At 42.9% G+C, this 17,541-nt stretch overlaps 1 protein-coding gene across 1 annotated transcript; it reads right to left on the reverse strand.

The window, feature by feature from the left end:
• Positions 1–276: 276 nt before the first annotated feature.
• LOC147998933 (disks large homolog 5-like) lies at positions 277–5,154 on the reverse strand. Its single transcript, XM_087595886.1, has 6 exons — positions 5,022–5,154; positions 3,797–3,956; positions 2,399–2,542; positions 1,604–1,766; positions 827–887; positions 277–656 (listed from the first exon to the last, which is right to left on the reverse strand). The coding sequence occupies exons 1-5, from the start codon at positions 5,101–5,103 to the stop codon at positions 858–860; spliced, it is 579 nt and encodes a 192-aa protein (XP_087452012.1). The 5' UTR covers positions 5,104–5,154; the 3' UTR covers positions 277–656; positions 827–857.
• Positions 5,155–17,541: the final 12,387 nt, after the last annotated feature.

Raw genomic sequence — 17,541 nt, forward strand, 5'->3', positions numbered from 1 at the left:
ATAAGGAATGTGTGTTGTAGACTGATATAGATTAGGATGAGCAGAACACATGACAGCATGGATACACTATGTCAGTGATTTCATCATAATGTGTGTCCATAAAATAGTCACATTATCCACACAAAAGACACTATCACCCTGTGTACACCTTGGTGGCTTTAAATTCCCTATTTACTCATGCTGCCTGGACCATGCAAAGATCCATATCCAGCTGTCAGTTCTAAGTCTACAGGAGGGGAAAGGACCCTTGAATAAGATGGTCTTAAGAGTCAAGAGTTACAAATCAATTTTTATTCATAAGGAATACAATTTACAAAAAACAGGCATAAAATGAACAACTAAAATGGTATAAAAAATGAAAAACAGGGGTTGGGGATTTAGCTCAGTGGTAGAGCGCTTGCCTAGGAAGCACAAGGCCCTGGGTTCGGTCCCCAGCTCCGAAAAAAAGAAGCAAAAAAAAAAAAAAAAGAAAAACAGTAACAAGAATATATAACTATGATATAACAAAAAGAAAACTTCAATGAAAATCATAACCAAAAATATTTCTTAACAGCATTTTCTTAATGAACATTTAGAAACACAGTTGTAGTGCTGTTTCTCCTCTAGGACACAAGATGTCAAGGCAGTCCCCTCAGATGGCTCTCAAATGGTGTTATCTGTACGAGAGAGGAGAAAGACCTCAATGAGACAGGCTGGCATACGGATACATAAATTTAGGGTCTCTATACAATGAGGAAATTAACTGAGAAGACGAATATTCTCCCCAAAAAAGTCTTTGACTGTTGAGGATTGTCGTCAGCAGGGAACTCCTGACAGAGAAACTCACTCTTTAGGGGGCTGTCTTCCTGGGATCTGTCCTATTCCATGTCTCCTGCAGTTCCTGAGACCTGGGAGGAGAAGGCAGCTATTAAGACACTGATTTGGTGGGGACATGCATACCAGCTGTGAAGTTGCTGCCTTCTGTCCCTTCAGCTGCATTGGACAGACAGCACTGATCTTTTCACTGAAATCATTGCTGATATCTCTGCAGCCTGGTGAAAGTCACCAACAACCCTCACAGTACTGTGGGAGAACAAGCTGCTCCTCAAACTTCTACCAGTGAAAACCAAGAACGGGGAAAGGAGAAGAGACCTAACTGGGTTGCAGGAAGAAAGGAGAAGGCCACATGATACTGAGGTCAAAGCCAATGACCAGGACTCATTTGCCATTTGCACTTGGTTCTTATCCCTACAAGGTGCTTCCAACCATCACATGACCCCTGTATGACCTTTGTCACACGACCAAGAACTCGTTCAAAACTCTTCATAGCATCCAATCTATGACAGGGAGATGCAGTCATGTGATATGTTATTCCTCTGTCACCATTTCTTGACTGCAGTTAAAAAAAGGGCAGAGAAGTGTACTTGCCCATAATTCAGTTTCTGAAGAGTGGTTAACATCCCAGAATACTTGTGCATAGACAGAGCAATGAATAACTCTATCACATGAGGTGGGTGACTGACTGGGTGTGGGGAGATTAGAAAGATGATAGGGGAAGCAAAGATGTATCCAATAGGCAAATGGTATCAGACATTGTTAATCTGACTCAGCTGCTTGTTCCTACCACATTTTGCTGGGTCTGGAGGTTGCTGGTCTTCTCCTGTTCGTCTTCAGCATTCGGGTTCAACTCAAATAAATATCGCTGTAACTCCTTGCTCTCCTGCTTCAATGTGACCAACTTCTTCTTCATACATGCCTGGTCCATCAGGAGCCGGCTGTGCAGGTTGCTGGAAACACACTCTGCATAGTAAGATCCTGAAGCCTCTTCCTCCCATTCCAACTGCCAAATCCCACAAACTCCACCAGGACCCAGATACCCATAAAGACTTCATAGAATACATATCCATACATGTAAGGCTGCTGCACAAACAGCAAACGGCCAATCCAGGGAAGAATAAATTGTTTCTGTGACCCAAGCACCAATAAGAGTCCTTGTCTCTCCAAAAGAACAAGGGATCTACAACTACCCATGAGAGCCCAATGCATCGGGGCAACATCAATTAGTAGGCGGCAAATAACCACAAGAGGACAGTAGAACCAAGGGAGGTCATGCAAACCATGTGGTCCACACATTGAGCTTTGTTAAACCTGGTATGACCCCAGAGCCGCAGGTTGGCCTAATAACACTCTGATTCCTGAATCAGTGTAGTTCTATCCAGAGCCTTCTAAAGATGCATAGACACTGTGGTGATAACTGACAGTCTCTTATGGAACTGAAACTGAGTCCAAAAGACCCACGGCACAGTGATATTTAAACAGCAGAAGACATGGACCCAGAGCTACAGGTTCTCCAGTCCAGAACAAAGAGAGGCAGCAATGGATATTCCACAAGTGATGGGCCCTTCTGACCAGTACTTACCGATAGAAGTTAATCTCCTTCTTGAGTTCCTGAAATTTCTCACGATGTTCAATGTTCTTTGTGTCTAAGTTGTGCAGTAATGACATGACCTCTTTCTCCTTTATCTTCAAGTTTTCATAAAATGGATTTGGCCTGAAGTAGGGGCTGGCCCCAGGAAGATAGAACCCAATGAACATCGAGGTTTAGGATTATATGAACTCAGGCTGTGTCCTGTACTACCCCAGCCCTGGAAGGACACTTTCTGAATTCTACATATTTGGATCATCTTCAGCTTCAGAAACTTGGAATTGTGTGCCCAGGACAACAGAAACTAAGCACCCAGATAAAGGGTCCCCTGGCTCACTTTTTTCAATCAGGAGGGCTGGATCTGCATTCAAACCTGTTATGCTGTCAAGAGCCTAGGCCACAGAGATTACCCAACCACACACACACACACTCACACACACACACACACACACACACACACACATCCAGAAACCTCTGATTTCATTTTTCCTGTTTTGACAAGTGGAATGCTACAAGCCGAATAACTAATATTCTAGAGGCAGACAGTACACATAATTCTGGAGATGAGACCAGATATTGCCACAAACTTATAATCTGCCCAAGGCATACAAATGTATAGACAAATGTGACTACACAGGCAAAGAACTGTGCTATTGAAAGTGGGGCTTCCAAAATAAAGCACTTACACCTCCATGAAACTAATATAAAGGTAAATCCTGAGGTCAAAAAACAGACCCCTAAATTCCAAAGGTGGAGGGATAGAGAAACATAAAGGTTGTGCATATGCATGCAAAGCTGTGCACACACAGACACACAAACTGGGGCACACCCACAAGAAAAGAAAAGTAAGGTCTCCAGCTCCGAAAAAAAGAACCAAAAAAAAAAAAAAAAAAAAAAAGAAAAGTAAACAGACTCAGAGAATGAGAAAGAGAGACAAATATGGAAAGAGCACAATGAGAATCAGTAGAAATGCATGCACCATTACTGTCTCAGAGTGTAAGGCACAGAGACAGGAAGGAGCAGGCCAGAGCCTCAGGCCTTCTACTTAAGCATTGATATGAACACTGTGGGACTTGTCACCTAAGGCTGCTGCCAGGAGATGATAGCGTTCAGTCACCTTCCTAGCAAGTACAAACACTGTCCACAAACTCACAGCACCTAGAACCTTGCAAAGCTGCCACCTGTCAAGGGCTTTCCAATTGTACACTGGGAACTCATGCTCCAGTGACTTTATCCCTGAAATCTTCACTCAGATTGCAAGTTCAGATTTTCAACAGGCAGAATCAGAGAGTCCATTTTCAATCTCACTCCTCAGTAAGGGTCAGGTTCTGAATCTCCTCTCTATGGGAGATGAGGTTTAGAACAAGATCGTTTGTTTGGAGCAATGCATACCTCTTGCTCATGGATCCACCTGTCACATAAAGGAGGCGATCTGTCAGCTCATTTCTCTCCTTGGTAGTTAGCTCCAGTTCTCTATTCAGCCTCTCCTCTTCCTCGTTGGCCTGCACCTTGTTTAGGACATTTTCAGGGGATGACGTCTGTCTGCAGGCCTCTGTAGGTAGAAAAACACAAGTGAACCCGCATGGGGTGAATGCATAGAGCATACACAGACCACAGTGAGGTCCAAACAGGAGAACATGCTTGGAAGCCAGTGTCACTACAAGGAGTTTGGTCTATGTGTAAGAGGCTTCCTAAGTGGATCACAGTTCCCCCACTACTATATAGAGACCAAGAGATGTAAGCAGCCAGGTGTTCCCCATGCCGCCCACACAGGCTTACAAGTACCAGAGAGATGCCTTCTCCAGGATTATTATCAGGTACGCAGGCTACAACCTGGTTTCAGGACCCTCACCCCTCTGGTTTCAGAAGTCAGATCATCAATTCAGCATCCACAATGACTTGATTGATCAGGGAAACTCAGATATCCTACACTGTTACTCTAGTCCAATAACTTTGCATTAAAAAGTCATGTAGGGGGAGGACATGGTCAACAGACTTATTAATTCCCCCTACTGAAATGACAAATGCCCCAGAAGTGCCAATAGGTTACAGGCTCTTTCTCTACCTGCTCCATATAGTTTGGCTACTTTAGAAAAAAATCTGCTACACAGAACCTCTAATATATGAAGGTAAGATTGGCCCCGTCAGCCAGAGGTAGTCAGAGGAGTTCTAAGAATATAAGGTCATGCCAGGAGCACAGTTCTCTCCCTCTTACTACTGTCAGATAGTCACTGAATTTAAAGAAGCAATGAAAGTGAAGTACATTGATGCCCTGTTTAATTCAGAAAAGTTATACCCTCCATGCCTCCTGATGGTGTTATTATATCAATTTAACATACCGAATGCACGGTAAAAGTAAAGACTAGAAGTTCACCCAATAATAGCATAGGCAGTGCCATATACTCCATGTGGTTATGGAGAAACTAATAATGTGAAAACCTTGACTTTCAGGAATTGTGATAATCATGGAATTCAATATCTGTGGAGATGTTCCAGTGGTTGTGGCCCATTGCTATAAAGGCCAGCTGAAGGCCCCCACACTCACCCCTGACAGGAAGCTCAACATACACTCCCCAGAACTTACTCCACATTCCCCATGTCCTGTGTCCATCATTACCTTTAGGTTTCGTTTGCTTCACTCTAGACTCTTCTCTATCAACATCAACTCTCCCAAAGCGCCTACAAAGACGGGCAAACATGTCTGTGGATATATCCTTTGGACACTAAGAGAAAAAGTAGGGAATTGGTTGTCACAACGATACTGGTGACATCACAGGGATTCCAAGGTCTCTCTAGGAGACAATAGAATGTCCACGAAGGGACGGCTGATGTCACGGAGAACAGACTTTGCCTCCTTGCTAATGTTCTCCCTGTACTGAGCAAAAGCTGATGTGCCCTTTTCAGGAGACTTCCCTGTGGCATAGCCACTGAGCACCACATGCTTCCAAAGCCAAATTTGGCTCTAGGCTTGATTGGAAAAACCTAAGTCATTGCTATGTATCTAAATGAGTGCTTCCTCCCCAATCCCTGCACAGAAATGTTTCATCCTACCTCAAATTCTCCTCAGTCAGCAATATTACCCATTAAAGATTACTGAGAAATCACACCAGTTCCTATAAGTAGCCAAAGAGGTCTCCTGTCTCATCATGTGCAGGTGCATGAAATCACACCCAGAAATAGCCTATCGGGTAGGTTGCAATGTGGGTGTGTGTTATACTTACAACCTGAAGCTTTGTGCTTAACATTTGACAGTTGCCACCGGATTCCTTAGGAGAAAGAATTGCATTCTTTATGGTCCTGGCAACAATGTGGTGATCTGTTAGCAGAGGAAACTGAAATATTGGATCCACCAGTGAATGCACCCTCAGGCTGAGTGTGGGGCTCTCCTCTCTGCACCTAAGTTACCAAAGCAGGATTGCTTACAGGCCTCTCTAAGCTATAACATATGATTTCATCGGAAAAATAAAATAGTCAGCAGATGTGTGTGGGGGCCGGGTGCAGGCAAAGGAGTAGGACAAGCCTGGTGACATAACTCAGTGGACAGAGTAAGAAACAAGCATCTTCACTCCTGTTTCATGGATCACCCCACAAAACACAAACGCATCTATCCTACTTAAAAAAAAAAAACCAAGTTATTTTATTGAATGCATACACTAATACTGTTTACAGTATTAGTAGCAAAGCTCAGATTTTGGGGGCAGATCCATGACTTGAACTATCCTCCTGACAACATATAAAACAATAAAAAATAAATAAATAAATAAATAAGAAAAAACAGAAAAATTAAAAAACACAAAAAAGCACAAGCCTTTCATGTGAAGTTACAGAAGAGTGATCCAGTGGTCACTTTTGACCAGGCCATTTTAGCTATGACAGTGCATAGTGACCCTTAATTTGATGGGTCCTATATAAAGCTTTGTGCAATATTGTCATTTTAACCAACCTCATCCAGAACATACATAACAACACAGGATATGATCACAATGTCCTTGCTGTGTATCAAGTTATTTTTCTATGTCCTTGATTGTCAGGCATATTACAGCAACAATCTGAGATGGCTGGTAGACATGGAAGAAAGTGGATATGAAAGATCCCCGTTTGATATCAGTACAGCCATTTCTTACGAATGAGAATCTTTTAAGCTGGCCCTCGCTTAGCCCCTACACATTAGACAATAGAACAGAAAGTACAGAAAGCACATTCCCACCCACTCTCTAGGAAGCTGCCGGACCATAAGAACAGAGGGTACAGAACATATTTACTGCAGGGCAATTAGAAGACAGGAAACATCTCTGGGAAGCTGACTGACGACTATAGAAGTGAGATGTCCTGGGTACTGAATGCAGCTGTGGTATAGGCTGACATAGCTATAGCCTTGTCCTGGGAACTCCAGAAGAGAAACACCTGCCAAGACAGATATCCTTGGTCCTTGTCCTGGGAACCCCAGGATAAGAAAACATATATCAAGTCAGACGTCCTTCATACTGAAATAGCTCATTGATGTGGTTACGGCCTTATCCCAGGAATTCCAGGACGAGAAAGATCTGCCTAGTTATCCTTGGCACGAAATAGCTGAGCTAAGGAAACTGTGTAATCTTAACTGACTATTTAAGCTGTATATTTCTGTTGTTTGAGGCTCCTCACATCCCTCCTGTGTGAGGACCGTGTCGAGCCCCAGTGCATTGGTATCCCAAAGTAAACCTCTTGTTTTTACATCAAGACTGAGTCTTGTGTGTTCATGGGGTGGTGATTGTCCTCAGGACTGGAGCGAGAGAGAGTCTCCTCTGTCTGAGGGTCTTTCAGATAAAGCTATAGTTGTGGGTTACACACCTCAGCTCTCATTGGCTAATGCTGTCCTCACAGTCCTTGGAGGCCCCTTTGTAAGACGACCTGTTGGAAAGTGGAAGCAGCTTTATTTGAGCTCAAAGTGAACCTGACGAGCAACGTAGAGAACAAGATGGGGTAATTGAGAACCTGTCTAAAACCAGCACTGAAACCCACCCTCCATTCAAAGCATCATCTACCAATTCTTGAATTTTTACCATTCTCTGCCAACCAGTCTTTCATTCAGGAAAGGTAGAAAAGAACTGGAAATGATCTTTGTATTCTAAGGACCTCGATCTGTCTTTCCTTAGGTCCACGTTAAGAACAAATGAAATGGGTATCACCATCTGAACAACGTAGTATCACCTACTCAGCATTTCTAGCCTAATATTGTGCCTATGGCAATCTCAAGCTTCCCTGAGTGTTGCTGCACCAGCAAGAAGAATGAAGAACTGAGGTCAAACCCCAGTGAACCTTTCAAGGGGTTAGAAGAAAGCCATCAGAGATACTGCACTTCTTTGTCCTTCGATTAAATCAAGATGATACAACGTGAATCTAGTGTGCTATTCCACCACACATCTTCCTCACAACCCCACCTATCTGAGGTCATTGCTTGGCAGAATTCATGCCCCACCATCCTAGATATTTCTTGATTCATTGCTGCCAAGGGCCAGGTTTCCTGAGTTTTGTTTTTTATAGAATTGGGTGTAGCCAATCATAGTTGCCCTCTGTAAGAAATGACAAATATCTATAATAACTGAATATTCTGAAGGTTTTTATACTGGTTTTATTATACATGTAACTATGAAAAGAAAACATACATATTTGATCAATGAAATGAGTAAGATTAATTTAATGAACAGAAAAATGGATGGTACTTCAAAACTTCCATGATTACATATTATCTATTTAATTCCCTCCACAATAGCAAGAAGCGGACATTATTATTTACTTAAACCGAGAAAATATTAATTGTTTGGCCTGCTTTTCTGAGCTTCCTTAAAGGTATAGTTAATTGACAGAGCTGTGGTTTAAAATTAGGGTCCATATTCTTCTGTTTTAAATGTGTGCCTTTTCTTTCTATTTTTTTCTCCATCTTTATTAAATTGGGTATTTCTTATTTACATTTCAATTGTTATTACCTTTCAGGGTTTCCATGCAAACATCCCCCTAAACCCTCCCCCTCCCCTTCTCTATGGGTGTTCCCCTTCCCATCCTCCCCCCATTACCACCCTCCCCCCAACAATCCCTTCACTGGGGGTTAAGTCTTGGCAGGACCAAGGGCTTCCCTTTTATTTCTAGTGGGTGCTGCTCTCCCTGCTCCATGGGAAGTGGATGGGGGGAAGGCCCGGGCCTGAGGTGAGTTGGAACTGGGGTAGAAAGGCATAGGGCCTCCTAGGTGAGAATGCCAAACCACCACTGCTGCTGCAGCCACCATGGAGAAGCCCTTGTTCCTGCTGCAGGGAGGAGAGTCTGGTGCCCACAAGATGGCTGAAGGGGAGCTGAGAGTGGACAGCTTCATCACCCGCCTGCTGGAGGTATGAGGATATCGTCCGGGAAAAATTGTGCAGATGACTGAAGCAGAAGTCCGAGGGCTGTGTATCACGTCTCCTGAAATCTTTCTTAGCCAGCCAACAGCTGTGAACACAGGTTTCTTTTGGAGAGCAGGCCTGTGCAGGCCCAGAACCTAGGTGGGACAGTTCAAGCTACCCTTTTTCCATGGCCAATCTCAGATCATATTCAGAAAGTATTTCTTGGGCTAAAGAGATGGCTTAGTGGTTAAGAGCACTGACAGCTCTTCCAGAGGTCCTGAGTTCAAATCCCAGCAACCACATGGTGGCTCACAACCATCTGTAATGAGATATGATGCCCTCTTCTGGTGTGTCTGAAGACAGTCACAGTGTACTTGTATATAATAAATAAATAAATAAATCTTTAAAAAAAAAGAGTATTTCTTCCAGGTGATGGATTTCCAATTTATGGAATTGAACTAACTTACTGATGGTGGAAGTGACACAGAGAGTTAAAGTACAGAAGGAATAATCCAGAATGTCCACCAACAGTTGCTGTCACACCAGGGCTTTTAAAAGCTCAGCTGTTAGAGAAGCAATGTAGTCTTTGGTTATTCTCAAGCTTAGGTCTTCTAGTCATTATAAGCTGACCATGACACAAAAAGAGTCATCTATATCAAAATAGAGAATAGTAACTAGATTCACAACACACTATCACATTACTACTGTATTTGAGGTTCTCAGTTAATATCTAAGAACCTGGAAGAGGCCTGGGTCTTGCTACACATACTTATATTTTATGTCCCCATTGTCAGCTGAGATTCTTCATGCAGCCTGGGGTCAAGGAGGTCATCCCACAAAGCACAAAACACCCATCTCAGATAAACATGTATGGTTTATTGAATCCAAAACATCCATGACTTTCAGGACACAATTAAATGTTGAAACCTAAGGATAATAGATAGAGAAGAGAATTAAGATTTCTAGTTCATAGATCCAGTAAACACCTTCAACAAATCATAGCAGCAAACTTCCATAAGGTAAAGAAAGAAAAGGCCATAAAGGTACAACAAGCCTACAGAACACCAAACTAATTGTACCAGAAAAATTCCTCCATTCACATAATAATTAAAATGCTAAATGCACAGATCAAGAAAGAACATTAAAAGGGGTAAGGTATAAATATCTAGTAACAAATAAATTCAGACGTATCTGAATTACACCAGACTTCTCAACAGAGATTCTAAAAGTCAGAAAATCTTGGGCAGATGTAATGCAGACACAGGCTCCTATATCCAGCATAATCCTCAATCACCATAAAAGGAGGAACCAGGATATTTCATGACAAAACCAAATTTAAAGAATTCTTTTCTGTAAGAAAGCACAACAGAGGCTAATAGGAGGAAAATTCCAAGAAAATAAACTAAACTATACCCAAGAAAAACCAAGAAATTAATCTTCTCTCAATAATTTAAGAAAAGAGAAGCACACAAACATAATTTCACCTATAACCAGAAAAAGAATAGAATGCAGCAATCATTGGCTTTAATATCTGAACAGATCCTCTTTCCCTAATCCCCAAGCTCCCAGGGACCATACTGCCAGCCAAAGTGTATGCAAGGATGCTCTATGGTTCAAGGTGAGGCCTATTGCCCCACCAAATGCAGACCCTAGAGGTGTGAGGTGGGGATGGATATGTGTGGGTGGGGAGCACTGTCACTTAGGCAAAGCTGAGCAGAAACGGGATGTAAGGTTTGATGAGGGGAGTGTGGAAAGCAGGACAACAGTTGAAATGTAAATAAATAAAATAACCGTTTAATAAAAAATAGCCAAAAATAAAATAACAAGTAAAATGTAAATGAAAATTAAACCAAACCAACCAACCAACCAAACAAAAATCCCTGTAGTGGATTGGCCTAATGCTGCTTGTATTTAATGCTAATTTGTAGAACTCAGGAGTGGTTAACCCCCAAAATCTGACCCTGCTCCCAGTTAACTGTGATTATAAAGAAGCCAACAGCCAACAGCTGCACAGCAGAGAGATGGGGGAGGGGAGCTTTGAGGGCTTTGCTAGAGAGGATCATGAGGAGGGAAGAAGGAGGAAGAAGCTGCCAGAGAATAAAGAAAGAACATGTGTGATGGAGAGGAGAGAGGAAGAGGACAGCAGCCATGGTTAAGGGAGAGGAGTGCCTGGTCCTGAGGGCTGTCCAAATGCAACAAAGAGCAGCCAAGATGCTACACAGTCAGTAAGAGCAGCTCTCAGGCGAGCAGAGATCAGCAGAGACCCCAGACCAACAAGCTATGCAAGCCAAGCTCAGCCTCCGCCCAAACTCCCTCTCAATATCCCGTGTCCTCCATGGGCCTGGCCTCAGCGTGTGTCCTGTGTCAGCACATGTGTCTGTCTCAGCTGACATCACTCTGCCCATCAGCCCGAGGCCAAGGAAACAGTGAGAAACCACACAGCTCACCAGAAGAGTCTTTGCTGTGGTTCTATGAAGTCCCAACAAATGCAGCTCAACTACAGAATGCAAGGCAGACCAATATATGTGTGTCCGTAGTGCAGAACCCTTCATCATGTGTCCTTTCACATGCGTGCTTTAGCAGAACATCCTTTTACCTGTGTCTGCCTCAGTGAAACGTTCCTTCACACATCTGCCTTAGACTTTCACCTGTGTCCACTTCAGGGAACCACTCCTTCAGGTGTAGAATTTCTCTAGATTAGCAAACCGCATACAGAACATTCAGAACAAAACAAGGTGTGTGGTCAGCATGTCCTTGAGCCAAGTCCCTTCTCCTCGTCAGTGACGGCAGGCGTGTTACAGAAACAATATGAAATGGCTGGCAGGCCTGGAACAAAATGGCAAAGGTATTCTGGGGGATGTCAGACCGTACCAGCCAGCAGCTCAACTGAACTTTTAAGTTTTGATGTTACAAGTGAATATACTTGACCTTCAAACGCTGAGAGAGCACATTATAACATGAACTATATAAACTAGGCCAAGACCACCTCTAGGGCAAAGGCCCTCAGCCTGGGGGTCGTGACCCACATGGGGTCTCCTATCACATAGTTTACACTACAATAAAGATTCATTACAGTAGCAAATTTACAGTTGTGAAGTAGCGACAAAATAATTTTGTAGTTGGGATCCCCACAGCATGAGGAACTGTTCTAAATTGTTGAGGCCATAGGAAGGTTGAGAAACACTGCTCTAGGAAATTATGTTTTCTTTCTCTTTCATATTTTTCAGACAGAATCTCAAACTGTAGCTGAGATTGGCTTGGCTTGGAACACGTGTGTAGTTCATGCTGGCATCAGACTTATGTCAATTCTCCTGCTTCAGCCTCCTACTCAGGAGCCTACCAGGGTGAGATCACAACCACGGGTAATGTGATTGCTGTTCTTGGTTGTCAACTTGAGTGTACCTGGAATTAACTAATGCCAAATGGCTTGACGCCCTGTGAGGGGGATCCCTCCCCCTCTCTCTCTCTCTCTCTCTCTCTGTCTCTCTCTCTCTCTCTCTCTCTCTCGCTCTCTCTCTCTCCTTCCTTCTTTCTGTTTTCCTCTCTTCAACACCCTCCTCTTGGTCCTCCTCCTCTTCTTTGTTTTTTTTGAGACACGGTTTCCCTGTGTAGCTCTGGCTGTCCTGGAATTCATTTTGTAGTCCAGGCTGGCCTTGAACTCAGAGATCCACCTGCCTCTGCCTCCTGGATGCTGAGGCTAAAGGCATGATCACCATTGGATTTTTTTTCTTAATTAAATTATTTGAAGCAAGAAGACCTACTTCTAATCCAAATCTTTGAGATGAGAAGATAAATCTTTAATTCAGATCTTTTGAGATGGAAAGGCCCACATCTAATCTGGGCCACACCTTTTTTTTTTCATCTTTATTAACTTGAGTATGTCTTATTTACATTTCGATTGTCATTCCCCTTCCCAATTTCCGGGCCAACATACCCCAACCCCTCCCCCTCTCCTTCTGAATGGGTGTTCCCCTCCCCATCCTCCTGCCATTACCGCCCTCCCCGCAACAATCATGTTCACTAGGGGTTCAGTCTTGGCAGGACCAAGGGCTTCCCCTTTCACTGGTGTTCTTACTAGGCTATTCATTGCTACACATGCAGTTGGAGCCCAGGGTCAGTCCTTGGGTAGTGGCTTAGTCCCTGGAAGCTCAGGTTGTTTGGAATTGTTGTTCATATGCGGTCTTAACCCCCTTGAGCTCTTTCAGTCCTTCCTAAGATTCCTTCAACAGGGGTACCGTTCTCAGTTCAGTGGTTTAATGATGGCATTCGCCTATGTATTTGCTGTATTCTGGCTGTGTCTCTCAGGAGAGATCTACATCTGTTTCCTTCCAGCCTGCACTTCTTTGCTTCATCCATCTTATCTAATTGGGTGGCTGTATATGTATGGGCCACATGTGGGGCAGGCTCTGAATGGGTGTTCCTTCTGCCTCTGTTCTAAACTTTGCCTCCCTATTCCCTGCCAAGGGTATTCTTGTTCCCCTTTTAAAGAAGGAGTGAAGCATTCGCATTTTGGTCATCCTTCTTGAGTTTCATGTGTTCTGTGCATCTAGGGTAATTCGAGCATTTGGGCTAATATCCACTTATCAGTGGGTGCATACCATGTGTGTTTTTCTGTGATTGGGTTACCTCACTCAGGATGATATTTTCCAGTTCCATCCATTTGCCTATGAATTTCATAAAGTCATTGTTTTTGATAACTGAGTAATATTCCATTGTGTAGATGTACCACATTTTCTGTGTCCATTCCTCTTTTGAAGGGCATCTGGGTTCTTTCCAGCTTCTGGCTATTATAAATAAGGCTGCTATGAACATAGTGGAGCATGTGTCTTTGTTATATGTTGGGGCATCTTTTGGGTATATGCCCAAGAGAGGTATAGCTGGGTCCTCAGGTAGTTCAATGTCCAATTTTCTGAGGAATCTCTAGACTGATTTCCAGAATGGTTTTACCAGTCTGCAATCCCACAAACAATGGAGGAGTGTTCCTCTTTCTCCACATCCTCGCCAGCTTTTGCTGTCACCTGAGTTTTTGATCTTAGCCATTCTGACTGGTGTGAGGTGAAATCTCAGGGTTGTTTTGATTTGCATTTCCCTTATGACTAAAGATGTTGAACGTTTCTTTCGGTGTTTCTCAGCCATTCGGCATTCCTCAGCTGTGAATTCTTTGTTTAGCTCTGAACCCCATTTTTTTAATAGGGTTATTTGTCTCCCTGCGGTCCAACTTCTTGAGTTCTGTGTATATTTTGGATATAAGCCCTCTATCTGTTATAGGATTGGTAAAGATCTTTACCCAATCTGTTGGTTATTGTTTTGACCACACCTTCTGCTGGCAGCTCATATCAAGGACATGGAAGAAGGAAGTTTGCTTCATTAATTTGCCTACTTCTTCAGGATTCCTGCATGTACTGAAGAGCAGCTGAAATATCCAGCCTTATGGACAAAACCGTTGGGGTTCAGGAGTTGCCCCATAAACCACACAAACTCTGACCTCACTTAGAGAGGGATGGTTTTTTGAATGCCCACCCTAAGACTGATCATCAGAGACATAGCTGAGAATTTGTCAGGCTAGGACCCTGGACATTTTTCTATGTCAGTTTATAAAGCCTTAAACTGTGAGCTCATAGGCAGGTGCTGTAAGGGCTGTCTGGTTGTCAGCCCTGACTCAAGCCATTTTAGACAACAAAGGTTCATACTGACTTTTTATCTGTTTAAAGATTTATTTATTTACATATAAGTATACTGTAGCTGTCTTCAGACACACCAGAAGAGGGCATCAGGTCTCATTACAGATGCCTGTGAGCCACCATGTGGTTGCTGGGATTTGAACTCAGGACCTCTGGAAGAGCAGTCAGTGTTCTTAACCATGGAGCCATCTCTGCAGGCCTCATATTGACCTTTAATTTTATTGGTCCTACATGAAGCTTATACTTATGGAATTTAAGATTAAGAAACCTCACAATATAAACAACTTCCTCCCAGTGGTTTGGGAACGGGTGGGTGGGGAAGCATCCTCCAGGGGGCTGGGGAAAGGGGTGGAATGCAGGGTTTTTGGAGGGGAAACTGGAAAGGGGGTTAACATTTGAAATATAAATAAACAAAATAACCAATAAGAAAAACATACACAAGTTATGTGATCATGCCTGACCCTGCTGTGAGTTAAATTATTTTCAGAAACAATGATAGGCGACATATTACAGCAAGAATATGAACTATCTGGCAGGCATGGAACAAAATGGCTACAGCTATGCTAGGGGGATTGGCTTCAACAGGGGCAACTACTGCGTTTTAGACCTTCCATTCCTTGTTGAATTAGCTGTACCACAGCCTATAAGCCATTCTAATAAATTTTCTTTCTCTATATACAGAGTCATTCTAGGAGGGATGATTGGTTATGTATTATTAAATGCAATGCTGATCATAAAGCCCCACAACTTCCAAAGCAATATGCAAGTGTAAGTAAGTTACTGAACAATTGAACAGAAATTAAAATTTACTGCATTTATTGCGTGTGTCAGCAGGCATAGGGAACACTTGGCTGCTTACATCTCTTGGTCACTATAGAGTAGTGGGAGAACTGAGATCCACTGAGGAGGTCTCTTTCTCTCTCTCTCTCTCTCTCTCTCTCTCTCTCTCTCTCTTTTCTTTTTTTTTTTTTTTTTTTTTGTTCTTTTTTTTCTGGAGCTGGGGACCGAACCCAGGGCCTTGCCCAGGGCCTTGCACTTCCTAGGCAAGTGCTAAATCCCCAACCCCCTGAGGAGGTCTCTTAAGCAAAGACCAAACTCCTTGCAGTTACACTGGGTTCCAGGCTCATTCTCCTGTTTAGGACTCACTGTGGTCTATGTACACTCAATGCATTCTCCCCATGCAGGCTCACATGGACTGAACTCAGAAAGCTGTGGTTAGGAGAAAGATGTCTGGTTAAATAGTCCACCAGGTTCACATTGTGTCAATGTGATTTAATCTAAGGACAAAGAAGTGGAGTTTCTCTGATGGCTTTCTTCTAAACCCTTGAAAGGATTATTGGGGTTTGACCTTAGTACTTTATACTTCTTGCTGGGTCAGCAACACTCAGGGAAGCTTGAGATTGCCATAGGCACAGTATTAGGCTAGATATACTGAGTAGATGATACTAAGTTGTTCAGATGGTCATACCCATTTGCATGGGTTCTTAATGTGCACCTAAGGAAAGAGAGATCAACGTCCTGAGAATAGGAAGATCATTTCCAGTTCTTTTCTATCATTCCAGAGTGAAAGACTGGTAGGGAGAGAATGATAAATAATCAAGAATTCACAGATGATGCTTTGAATGAAGTGTGGGTTTCTGTGCTGGTTTTTGACAGGCTCTCAAGTATCACATGTTGCCCTCTCCCTGGCTGGCCAGGTTCACTTTTAGCTCAGATGAACCTCCTTCCACTTTCCAATAAATAGGCTTACAAGAGTGGCCTCCAAGGACTGTGAGGACAAAATTAGCCTTTGACAGTTGAGGTGTGTAACCCACAACTATAGTTTTAGCCACCTTTTTCCATGTCTACCAGGTATTTCAGATTGTTGCTGTTCTATGCCTGACAATCAAGGACGCAGAAAAATAACCAGATAGAGAGAAAGAACATGGTGATCACTTCCTTGCCTCTTCTGTACATTCTGGATGAGGTTTGTTAAAATTCCAATATTGCAAAAAGCTTTATATAGGGCCCATCACATTAAGGGTCACTGTGCACTGTTCTATCTAAATGGTCTAATCAGAACTGACTACCATATAACACTTCCTGCAGTCATCATATGAGAAGCTTGAGCTTTTTGTTTTGAATTTTTTTTCTCTTTCTGTCTTATTTTTTGCTATATAAGTTGAGAGAAAGATAGTTAGGGCCATGAATTTGCCCCAAAAATTTGAACTACGGATGTGATCAATCAGTGTTAATGTGTGAATTCTACACAGTATTCATTTTTTACTATGATAGATGCTTTTGTGTTTGGAGTGGTGGCCATTTCCAGTGTACAGGTGCTGGGACCTTACTCTATCCACTTAATGATGTTTATAGCTTCATTTTAGACGTTTATGTCCACCCCCTATATCTCTTGACTATTTTATTTTTCTGACAGAAGCTCATGGTATATGTTACTCAGGCTTGTGAGCAGTGCTCCTTTGTCGATATTGGTGCAGAGAGGAGAACCCCACAAGCAGAATGAGGTTCCCTTCACTGTTGGCTACAATTTGCACTTTACTCTGCCAACTGGTCTCCACACTTTGCCTAGCACTTTGAAGACGTCAACTCTTTCTCCTAAGGAATTTCTTGGCAATTGTCGATTGCTAAGCACATGACTTCATGAGTGTTCCCCTAACACACACCCATGTTGTAACCTACCATGCAGACTATTTCTGGATGTGATTTAAAGCACCCGTAATAATGAGACAGGAGAACTTTTGACTGCATATTCAAGCTGGTGTGAAATCTCAGGAAGTTTAATGGCTAACATTGGTGAATGAGGACAATTTGAGTTAGAATGAGACATTTTTGGGCAAGATATGGAAGGAAACATTCATTTAGATGCATAGGAATTACTAAGGTTTTTTTATAATCAAGCCTTGAGGAAAATTTGGCTTTGGAAGCAGGAGATGCTCAATGGCTCTGCCCCAGGAAAGGCTCCTGGAAAGGGCACCTCTGCTTATGCTCAGTACAGGGAGAACATTAGCAGGAGGCAAAGTCTGCTCCCCATGACATCAGCTGTCCCTTCTATGACACTCTATTGTCTCCTAGAGAGTTCTTGGCATCCTCTGCTATGTCA

This window comes from Rattus norvegicus, chromosome 19, assembly GCF_021556685.1.
Source record: "Rattus norvegicus strain SHRSP/BbbUtx chromosome 19, alternate assembly SHRSP_T2T, whole genome shotgun sequence".
NCBI classification, from domain to species: Eukaryota; Metazoa; Chordata; class Mammalia; order Rodentia; family Muridae; genus Rattus; species Rattus norvegicus.

Coding starts and splice junctions, on each gene's coding strand:
- LOC147998933 (XM_087595886.1), bottom strand. CDS start 5,103: ATGTTTGCCCGTCTTTGTAGGCGCTTTGGGAGAGTTGATGTTGATAGA. Junction 3,957..5,021: donor GAAGCAAACGAAACCTAAAG/GTAATGATGGAC, acceptor TTCTACCTACAG/AGGCCTGCAGACAGACGTCA. Junction 888..1,603: donor TCCAGACCCAGCAAAATGTG/GTAGGAACAAGC, acceptor TTCTCCTCCCAG/GTCTCAGGAACTGCAGGAGA.